The following is an 11,482-nucleotide window of genomic DNA, read 5'->3' as shown; positions in this document are numbered from 1 at the left end:
ATTGTGCGCCAAATTCTGTCAGATGCTATGAACCATAAAATGAGGGAGGGTTTCACGACCTCGCAGAGTAACCCAGGCACATCCAAACCCTTGAACAATTCTTATATTCTCTAGCAGTAGCCTCCCTTGAGAGCTTGTCCCAGAATTTAATTCCCTACTTCACCTCTCAGTTCTTCCCTATGCCTAACCTAATATTTTCCTTGCTGTAATTTGTCCGTTTTGCCTTCCTTGGTCCTCTCTGCAGATACAAACCAGCTCAATGGAGATGCAGAGCCACTGCTAAGGTTCTCATCAGAAGTCACTAAAAACTGCTGTGAATTCACCCTGGCCTTTGCATTTTTCAGGCAAGGTCTTCTTAGCCCCTAGCTCCATTTTTAGTGAAAAGACAATTGTGCCACTAATATACGCCAAGCACCAAGCCAGGTGGTGGGCTGGGCTACAAAGAAGTCTAAGGCCAGGCCCCATCCCCTGAGGATCCACAGCTACACTTGTGAGGGGGAGTGGAGGCTAAAATGGACTTATCACTCTAAGTTAAGTGTACGAAATGTCTGCAGGCCCGCACGAGAGGGACTCATCAGTCCTTCTGAAACATTCTAGGACTAAAAAGAGGGGAATTCAGCACAATCTAATTTCAAAAGTGCTTAGAATCAGAAGGCCTGGAGTTCAGGTCTAACCTCACTAGTTTTCCACTTGAGACACTGACTTAGCAGCTCTGAGCTTCAGTGCCCCTGGCCTGCAAACAGGGACCCCACATCTGCTCTGGGGATCAAATGAGGCCACAGACGGAAAGTCGCCTGGATTATGAATACAGACTCTGGACCCTAGCTCTGTCCCTTACTAAATCTCTTAATGTTGAGCCTCTGTCTGCTCATCTCTAAAGCAGATGACACAACGCATCTTAATAATGGCCATGAACCGTGTTAATAGCACACAGTAAGTGCATCGTAAACGAGCGTTGGTATGACGGTTGTTACGTACCTGAGAGACAATTTAGTTGCTATGGGTAGTAAAGTGGCAATGTAACTTTCATTGACTAGGTACATAATGCAGGCACTGAAATTTGTTTTTAGGCAATGGAACAGCTGCAGACTGCTCTTCCAGGAGCTACCAATACCTCAGTACACACTTTGCTTTGAACACCACGTCTGCTCCGTGTTCCCAGAAGAAAGGTGTTGGGACTGATAATTCCTGACCCCTGTCTCCAGTCGCCCCTGCTAAAAACCTGATCTTCCTTGACCCTCTGCAGGGTGGGGCTGCTGCACTGATGTCACTTCCCCCCACCTGCTCTGGCTCCCTCTCTGGGGACGCTGCCATCAAGGGTTCTCAGCTTTCTGTCACCAGGTGGCACGCTCCAGGACCCTGGATTTCCTTCCTAGTTGCTCCACCTGTGGCTCCAGTTGACCCAGTTTGGAAGGGAAGAAGTATAAAGCAATTCTGGCCTCAAGTTCAAGGCTCATTTTTTAATACAGCTTTACCAGGAATAAAGTAGAATGTTAATCTCTACTGATCCCTGTGCCAATTTCTCAACTGGTGTAGAACTCAGAGGAGTGTGTTAGAGCAATGACGATTAAACTCTCAGTTTCAACAACAAAAAAAAAGGGTTACAAACCCACTGTGAAGAGGCCACGGCCGGGGTTGGGGCCGGAGTGGCCATCCATCCAATGTGGGCACCCACCTTAAACACAAAGGGTGAGAACCAGGCCGGCATGAAGACGAGGTTGCACAGGCGAGTGGTTGAGCAGTGCTGGTCAATGCTGGCGAGCAGGGCCACTTCGCCCAGCTTCCCGTGGCCTACAATCTCCACGGGCACCTTCAGGATGATTTCGCCTTGCTCTTCATACACACCTGGGAACAGTACAATTCGGTCATACAGGCTGGCCATGGCCAAGGCACTGCCCAGGCTGTCAAACTCGCGGCCCGGCCCGACACTCAGGGTGCGGCGTTCCCTCCTCCGGCGAAAAAGGGAAAAGCAGACGGAGGACTCCAAGTCCAGGGCGTTCTTGGTCCATGTCTTGGAGGCAAGGTAATGCTGCTTGAAGGCCTCCCTCCAAGACTCAGGCTCCACGTCAGGCTGGTTGGGCCAGTTGGGGTGGCGGCACTCGGTGCAGCCCAGACACAGCTGCCGCCAGCGCGTGCTGTCCAGACTGAGGATCAGTTCGTACCAGGCCCGGCACACCAGGCTGCAGCGGCCCAGGTCAGGAAGGTGCAGGTAGGCTAAGATTATGCGCCAGAGCTCCAGGGGGAGCCCGCCAGCCTCCATGGTCCCCTGGGAGATGAACACAGAACAAAAGAGGCTTTTATTGACCCTGCTTACGTTCCCCTTCTAAGAATACCCCCTGCTTTCTCCTGACCTTGGGGGGAGAGCAAGTGAATAAGGCCCAGACAACCATAGGACTCCATCCCCTCCATCAGAATGCCTCTCTGGGACTTCCTACCTGGAATCAGCAGGGAACACTCTCTTCTTTGCTCACACACTGTATGCAGACAACCCTGGAACTGCTGGCAGCCACATTCCCCACCTTGCAGAGAAGACCTTGTGTAGCCACGCAGAAAAGAGGAGAGATGAAGGATAAAGATTGAAAAAGGGAAAGAAGAAATGTGAGCACGTGCACATAGGTCTTGGTGGGATTCCAGATTCCTGCAGATGCCCTGGGATCTTCCGTTCCTCCTCCACTTCTGTGAGGTCCCTCACTGGCCTTCTAATAAAGGGCCTTTGTGCTTAAGCTGGTTTGATCTGGGTTTCTGTGACTGGTAACTAAGAGGCTGGGCCAATACCGAGGGAACTTGCCTTGGGCTGTTACAGCCCCAGAGCTCTGGATTCCCTGGACTCCCAGGGAAGGGACCTCTGTCTCTTCACACCAACAGGAATGGGAACTGAGGCAGCGAGTGCCCATTTGCCTGGCTCCCCTTGTAACTAGATCAGATCATTACCACCGTTTCCCCATGTGAGGCAGCCTCAGGAAAGACTGCTGCTGGGTCAGAGGCAGTGGCTCTTGGTCCCGGCTCTGCCACTGGCAATGTGTTGATGGTACCCTAGTGCCCCAAACACCCACAGGGCTGGCTGCCCAACCACCTGCCCCCTTGCATTTTTCTGGAAAGCACCTTCCCTTCCCCCAGCACTTGACACCCACGGTTACAGAGGAAGGGCCCCCACAGCCAAGTGCGTGCAACAATGCTACCCCCGACCCTTGGCTGCAACCGACTGGACCCTGGATGGCTCCACCTGGGCCCCTGAGACCTCCAGGGGAATATGGGTTGTGACTCTAGAGCCAGGTGGACTTCCTTGCTGAATAGAGGGTAATGAATCACTTCCTTCCTGAATGGAGAATGAGTCACTTCTCTCCTGACTGTACACTCAGGAATAGGTGCTGGCCAACGTTCTCTTGATGGAGGTTGCACAAGAAGCTAAAATGAGAAGAATGAATCCGACACGTAAAAGAGCAGAGAAAGGGCGCACACAAGGGCATCCCAGTTTCTTGGCAGCACTTCAGGTCCTGGCTCTCGGCTCTTCTCAAAGCTCAGCTTTCTTCCTGCCTTTTGAATTCCATCTGCTATCTCTGTGCTCTTATAACAAATCCTCCTTTTTGCTTAAGCTGGCTCCATTGAGTTTCTGTTATATATACATACTCAAAGCCCTCTCGTTTATGGGTGTCAGTGCCTCCACCTGAAAACGAGGGGACTGTGTTAGAGCAACTTCCTAGTGTGAAACCCTATACGGTCTGTAGACAACTAGAAACCAAACAGTGCAGACTCCACAACTGACTTGAATCAAGCCATTAACATCTTCAGGGCCCTGGTTTTCTCTCAACTTTATGAAAATGGTGATCACACTTGTCAGATCTCTAAGCCCCAAGAAGGCTAGAAGCATAAAAGTATGATTACGTCTGGAAGACATTCTGAGCGTCCTCAGAATTAGTACGGGAGCCTGCGTATACGGGCTTTTCTCTAATAATCGCCCAGCGAAGCTTTCCAAAGTCCTCGGGGGCACTGGAGGAAAGTGGGCCTCTGGACTGGTAGGCTCCCGACAGCTGTTACTGCCCCGGATGCATGCCATGTCCTCACGGTGGTTTCTGTGACAGTGATGTCTCCTGTTCCTCAGTGACTTCTTTAGCTATGTCTGCTCAGGCTTTCTAAGAGAAGAATGGTCTCCCAGCCCTTCTCTAACCATTCTGCAGCTCAATGATCACATTCATTCCCTTGGCTTCAACGCCGCTGAATGAGTGACTACGAAACCTGAATCTCTGGCCCCGAGGGTCTCTTTCAGGCTGCGCCCACGAACATCCAATGGCCAGTTGGGCAATTTGACCCAGATATCCCACAGAGGCTAAAAACACAGCACTGTTCCCAAAACTGCACCTCAACTGCCACTTCAGGCCACAACAGAGTAACTGGAACTGGATTCATATTCATCCTTCTGCTATAAACAACTACAAAGCTGGACAAAACACACAAGGGCAACTGTGTCTATGCTTTCAGGCGTTGAAGGGCCTGCTGCACACACCTGTGGTCTTGGAGAGAAGGGCAACAGGGTGAGCGCACGACCGGCCCAGCTTGTATCTTCAGGCACCTTCTCACTGTGGTGGGGGAGACGGAGCCCGAGCAGAGAGGGAGTCTCACTGCGCAGGCAGCTCCAAGGCCTGCGCTGCCTGGGCGCTGGGGTCTCTGCAGCAGGGTGCCAGACTGGGGCGAGCGGCGCAGAGTGGGCAGTTTCCTGGCTGAAAGCTGGGCGGCACTTGCACAGTGCAGGGGTCATCAGGCCTAGCAGAGATCGCCTGCCATGGGGCGCACAGCGGTCCTGGCGATCACACAGAGGTGGGAAACGAAGGAGTTCTAGCCCAGGACGTGCACTGTTCGCGCTGAGACTCAGAATGGATAAGCCATAGGGATAAATTCAAACTGGGAGAAGAAAAGCAAGCCTGATGGGATCACAGGGTTCCACCAGTATCTCAACTGCCTACTGGAATAAAAACGGAATACTCTAAAAAAAAAAAGACAATATAATTTAGACTCGCTCAACACGTCAGCCACAAGACTGTGCGGTACGGGCACATGAAAAATAGAGTCCAGACCCTCTCTGAGCTCCGTTCAGGGTTTCCTCTTATTTAAACGCCACACTCCCTGTTGTTCCATTTGGCTTTATTTACTGTATCTTTACACTAACCCACGGGGATCCATGCAGCAACAGGGATTTCTATAACCAAGTAACACTTTAAAAAAATATATTCGAGCCTTGTACTCGCTTTTGGCAACCGGGGCCTCTGAGCTATGGAAGTAGGAGTAATGCGTGTCCCCCGGGGCCCACGCCCTGGAGTGGGAGGCCCGCGAAGGCCTGGGCAAGCAGGGGTGGGAACGAGCTCAGGACGGGAGAACACACGTCCGGAGGAAGGCCTTAAACCGCGCCTTTAGTTGCGTGTTCCCGAGAGTGGGAGAACTCGGGCTTTCTGTGCGGCGCCTCCTAACAGCCCACCGGTGGTATCCACATGCCTCCAGGCCACCTGGTGTCCCCAGCCACGGTGGGTGAGGCAGAGGCCACCCTCTCGGGAGGCGAGTCCCATCAGAATCGGTGCTCCACGAGCAGGCCGCACTGCGTCCCAGCCCCGCAACTCCAGGCAAACCCCTCCACCTCTCTGAGCCCACTCCTTCCGCACCTGTCAGCGGGCTGAGGAGGGCTGTCCGGCTGCACCTCACGGGGATTGGGAGGATTTCCAAAGAAAAAGTCATGTATTCAACAGATATTCATTGACTGTCCGCTCTTATGCTAGGCACTGTTCCGAGTACTGACAGCAGCGAACAAGACAAAGTCCCTCCCGTCAGAGACAGAGGACAAGTCTTCCAAAGAAGCTCAGTGCTCTGAAGGGAAGTCCAGCAGGCTGAGGTCTGCCGTTTTAGATAGGGTTGTTAAGGAAGGTCTCTAAGGAAGTGACATTTCGACAGAGACCTGAATGACATTTAGAGCCCTGGGATGGGATGAGATCCCCGGAGACAGCAGAGACTGAGGAGAGATAAGTCTGCTGACCGAAGTCCTCGCCAGCCTCACAGCTAAAGGGCGCGGACTCCAAAGGACTTGCTAGGGAGAAATTGGGAGTGAACGCCCTGAGGACACTGCACAGAGTCTAGCCAAAGTAGGGCCCTGGAAGTAAAGCTTTGCTTTGCTTTGCCGGCCAGACAGACTCCCACTGCTTCTGACGAGGTGGGTTCTATGGGCCATTGAGTTTGCTGGGCATGATGGGTAGGCATGTCAGGAATAAAATCTCTAGTGACATCCACCTAGCTCACTTAGCTTCTGTCGGAGGGGATTTGTGGGGTGAGTGAAGGGGGCACCAGGAAGTACCATGTTACACAGCAGGGACTACCCGTGTGAAAAGTGGGACAGCATATACAGATGCAGTGGCCAGGCGACACTGTGCCTGAACACCTGCTATGAGGAAACTCACTATGATGATTAGACACGTTCTCTGCCCTCTAGGAGCTTATTGTTTATATATATATATATATATATATATATATATACACACATGTATATATATTTATTTATATATATGTAATACAAGTATACATATAAACACACATAAAATGTAAGCTCCTCAATGGAAGGAGCTCCGTATCACTGCTTTGGATTATGCCTAGAACTACGCCTGGCTCATAGTAGGTGCTCGGTAAACACTTACTGGATGAATGAATCATCCTCATCATCATCATTATCTGGGGTACTAGGAGAGTTGAGACTATTAGACCATTAGCTTTAGAATCCCTATAGTCACACAGATCCCCAAGGAATGAAAAATGAAGTAAATAAAACCCAAGCATGCAGTCAACACTTGCTGTGTGCCAGGCCGTGGTAGGCGTGGTTAAGTAGCGAGGAATCAGGTAGAGACTCCGCCCTCAAGTCTGGCAGGAGACAGAGATACCTTTATCCACACCCCCCACCCCTGAAGAGAAAAAACAAAAACAACCCTCCCTCCCAACCCAAACCACAGTGTAAGGGAAACAGTGTTTCGTACCATAATGGAGGGAAAGCCCTTGTTTAAAGAATAAAGATGTGATCCCCAGTTAGGGAAATGAGCCAATAATAACAGAAGGCAACAAAGACAGCAGCAGCCACCATGTGCTAATAAGCAAGGCTATTCGAAGCGCACAAACCGTTAGGCACTTTTCCTGCCTTATTTCACTTTATCTCTCAGCATCTCTCCAAAGCCTTACAACTCAGAATGAGGCTCCCAGGACCTAAGCGCTGGTTAGAAATGCCGACTCCTGGGCACCATCCTTACCTGCTGGATCAGAAGTGGCATTTCAATGAGACGACCAGGGAACTCATGTACTGCACGTGTGAGAAGCACCGATTTAAAGTGTCCTTGTCTTCACATTACAGATGAAGGAACTAAGCCTCAGGGAACTTATGTGACAAATGACTTACCCCAAATCACTCTGTTGGAGAGCAGCAGAGCCCTTTCTTGAAGTCAGGCCTGACCCTAAAATCTTGGTTTACAACCACTGGGCTTTTTAGCCAAGCTTCATGGAAGAGCTGGCACCTGAGTCAGACTCTGAGATACAGGTAAGAATGGGGCAGAGAATGGAGGAAACGGAAGCAGAGGGGAGTGTCAGCAAAAGCCCCAGGTAGGAACTATCTAGCTGGGTTTCAAAGTGAGAGGCTCACTCTGGCTGCAGCCCTGGGGCCTGAAGGCGTCAGGGAGAAAGGCGGGCTGGATGGGTTCAGAGTTTTCATTAGTTTGGGGGGCAGAAGGGGGCAGCACAAGAGGCCCTACCCGGTGCTGAAATGGCTCAGACAACAGGGACCCAGAGGCTCCAGTCTGGGCTCTGCCTCTCCCTCACTGGGCAGTCTGGAGGACAGGGGACTTAACCGGCCAGCTTCCCTGACCCCGTAATGAAGAAAATGCACTAACTTCCTGCCGAGGGGAGGCCATGTCAGTGTCAAAGTGGAGGGAGCTTTGCTTTTACTATAAAAGTCAGTAAGGGGTACAAAGTGTCTAGGACAACTCAGCACTCTATTTAGTACTGACGAAAAGACAAAAAGATATTTTCTCCCCACATTACGAGGCATACAAAGCTCCAGCGGAAATAACTACAAACTATTAATTAAGCAACTGTAATGGGTGAATGATTTTAGATCTTTCTTCAAATCAAAGTCAATCTCCCTGAAGTTTTGTGGATTTTCATATAAAGATACACAGAGTAAGAATATTGTGACGCACGGGAGAGCCGTGTATACACCCGCACCTACACACGTACGCACACTGTTGGAAATGAGACAACATTCTCAACTTCGAAGATGACAAAAATCTCAGCTGGGCTTTTCAGCATTTCTTCAAAACTTAGCTCTCTTCAGCCTGAGAAATCATCAGCTGTTTTTTATTTCCAGCTTACAAATTTGCTGACACAGACCAGAACGCTGTGTTCTGATGCATACACAGTGCTTTCTGAGTGTAGGTGGCAGCCACGGGGCACCCACCTCTCCCCTCCAATGCCCGTTCACTGCAGTTCACCGAGGAGAGCGCACTGGGGTGGGAATCCCGAGACTGGGTTTTCAGCCTGATTTAACACTAATTAGCTGGGGGATCTTGAGGAGGCAGGGAAAGGTGTGATGAGGACTTACTAAGTACCAGGTCCTTTGTATATGTCATCTCAATGAGTACTTACAACAATCCAAGACGTAGCAGTGTTATCCCCAATTCTAGGAATAAACAGTTACTCCGGTTTTTTATTTAGTTAGTAAGCAGCACAGCTGAGGCTCCTAACCTGGACTGAGGTCACAGCCCCTGCACAGGTCCCTGTGAGCCTAGGAATTGGCTGTTCTTGGGTCTGATGTCCATCTCTGGTCCGTAAGTTTTGACTTCTAGGGGGTAGGGACAGAGCAAGATTTCACGGTAGAGAACATGACTGTCTGGGGCTTTCCCGGCATGAACAGGAGGCATGGATGTCGAGGTTTCTCTTTAAAAGGGCTGTAGGACTAGCAAGCTCCATGGCTGACATGTGGGATGCCCTCCACAAGCTAGAGAGCCCCTACACTAGCTCCCTCCTCGGCTGCTGTGAACCACCACGTCCTCAGCCAACAAAGCTGAGATGCCTAGTGGTTGGTGGGCAAAGGAACTGTTTGACCAGACTCTTCCTCCCCTTTCAGTGGGCTCACAAACATGTGATGTCCTCCTTTCTTTTTCTGGTACAGGTTTTACTGACTTAAGTCCAATTGCAACCTCTCTAACCCTCTTCTTTCTTTGCATCACTCTTCCGGTTGTCATTCTGTGGTGTGGTGGACTGCAGTAGCTCTCACTTTTGTCTGCCCAGCACCCCTTCCCTCTTCTGGCTCCTTAGAGGAACCCCGCTCCCATTCCATTTCGTCCTGGTTGGACTGTCACTCAGAGAGCCTCAGGCCTCCAGCACACAGGGTGGATACTTGACTCCAGATAGATAATCAGACATCCTATCCCCCAGGGCCAGGATGCGGACAGCTCAGAAGAGTTCATTTGATGAAAGAAGCCAACTTAAGAAAGGCAAGGCTGAGCAACTGGGACGGAAGGAGACAGACACACACACACACACACAGAGCCCTAAAATAGTTTTTGAGCCCCTGGACCCAGCTATGCGGTTTCATAAGCCAAGAGATTTTCTTCTTAAAGTTAAGAGGGCCTAAGCTCATCACTTGCAACCAAAACTATGCACATTCTTAACAAATGTACATAGTTTTCTCAAGTAAGTTCTTTGCTCTCTTTTTCCTCTATCACGTTCGTTCCATCTGTGGGTCCTTAAATGACCCTAGTCAAAGCTGACACAGAGCATTACACCCAGTCTACCACTAGGCAGGAAGGGGATAAATAGAGTTCAGGCAGCCTAAGGTCTCTGTACTGTCGAACAGAAGTGTAGGGATATACTCTAACGTTAATTTATCAACATTGGTTAAATTGTAATTTCAGGGGTAACCATTAAAAAAGAGAAAATGCACACATCCAAACTAGTAGAGGGGGGAAAAAACCTGAATGATTCAAAATAACCCAAAGGATCCCTGACTGGTATGGCTAAGTTACCATTTTGATTCCTAGTCAGGGCACACGCCTGGGTTGCAGGTTCAGTCCCTGGTCAAAGTGAGAACAGGAGGCAATTGATCGATGTTTCTCTCTCACAGTGATGTCTCCCTCCCTCTCTTTCTCCCTCCAACCCCTCTCTCTCTAAAAATAAATAAATAAAATCTTTTTAAAATCACCTAAAAGAAGGAAAGAGTTAAAATGAAATGAAGAACTGGCAGAGCAAATATGTCAAAAGCATAAAATATGAAGACATTTAAATCTAAATACGTCAGTAGTTATATTAACTAAATAGGGACTAAATATTCATTAAGAGATAAAGACGGGCTACTGAAGAATCCTATAATAGCCCTGGCTGGTGTGGCTCAGTGGATTGAGCCTGGCCTGCAAAAGGAAGGGCTGCCAGTTGGATTCCCAGTCAGGACACATGCCTGGGTTGTGGGCCAAGTCCCCAGTAGGGGGCACTAGAGAGGCAACAACACATTGATATTTCCCTCCTTCCTTTCCTTTCTCTAAAAATAAATAAATAAAATCTTTAAAAAAAAGAACTCCAACAAATCAATAAGAAAAATAGGTAAAAGCTTGTAGTTCACAAAAAGAGACCATGCAATTAACCGATAAAAAAGTGCTCAACATCAGAAAACAAGGAAGAAAATTAAAACCACAAGAGATATCATACACTGAGAATAGTTAAAACATTTGAAACCGACAATACCAACTATTTGCAAGGATGTGAAGCAGCTGGAACTCTCATATACCGCTGGCCAGAAAGTAAACTGGTACAATCACTTAGGAAACTGGTATCATATGGCAAAGCTATTCCACTTTCACACGACCTAAAGAAACTTCTTCACATACACAGTCGAAAACGTCCTCGATGTTCTTGGTAGTCGGCAACTATAAGCAACACAGGTGTCCACCAGCTACAGGATGAATAAATATATTGTGACATATTCGTATCAGGAAACACTGCTGGCAATAAAAATAAGTGTGGTCATCACACGGATGCAGCTCACAAACAAGGTGAGCAAAAGAAGCGAACACAAAATGTGCACGATACGATTCTACATGTATAAAGTTTAAAAAACTAGTGAAAATAAACTGTATTGTTTAGGAATATAACTATAGGTGACAAAACTACAAAGAAAAGCAAAGACGTGATCATCACAAAAGTCAAGACAGTTTTTTCTTCTGGGGAGGAGGCTGTGATTTGGAAGGGGTGCTACTGAGTACTCTAAGTATCGGTGATGCTCCACTTCTTGACACGGGCGGCGGTTATCATGTATTTCCCTTAGAATTGTTAACCTATACATTGTGTGGGGTTTTCCCTGCAGACATTCTTGTTATATGTCATACTTTTTAAAGTTTAAAACAAAGACAATGAAATAAACATACTGATTACTGTATGATTCTTAGAAAAGTTGAGGGAACTGAAAATCTTTCAAAGT

At 48.8% G+C, this 11,482-nt stretch overlaps 1 protein-coding gene across 2 annotated transcripts in view; it reads right to left on the bottom strand.

Moving 5' to 3' along the window:
* The window catches only part of FBXO10 (F-box protein 10), a 36,536-nt gene that overhangs the window by 21,200 nt on the left and 3,854 nt on the right, over positions 1-11,482 (bottom strand). The window contains exons 1-3 of one of the 2 annotated variants that reach the window (XM_045195121.3): positions 4,502-5,066; positions 2,436-2,533; positions 1,676-2,266 (exon numbers count right to left, since the gene is read on the bottom strand). In XM_045195121.3, coding sequence (XP_045051056.2) covers positions 1,676-2,260 — 585 coding nt within the window. In that variant the 5' untranslated portion in view covers positions 2,261-2,266; positions 2,436-2,533; positions 4,502-5,066. Of the gene's footprint in view, positions 1-1,675; positions 2,267-2,435; positions 2,534-4,501; positions 5,067-11,482 lie in introns of those variants that run through there. The other variant, XM_045195120.3, reaches the window with a different exon arrangement.

The sequence above is a fragment of the Desmodus rotundus genome, chromosome 1 (assembly GCF_022682495.2).
Source record: "Desmodus rotundus isolate HL8 chromosome 1, HLdesRot8A.1, whole genome shotgun sequence".
NCBI lineage: Eukaryota > Metazoa > Chordata > Mammalia > Chiroptera > Phyllostomidae > Desmodus > Desmodus rotundus.
Note: the sequence above shows the minus strand (reverse complement) of the source record. Positions and strands in the feature narration are given on the sequence as shown.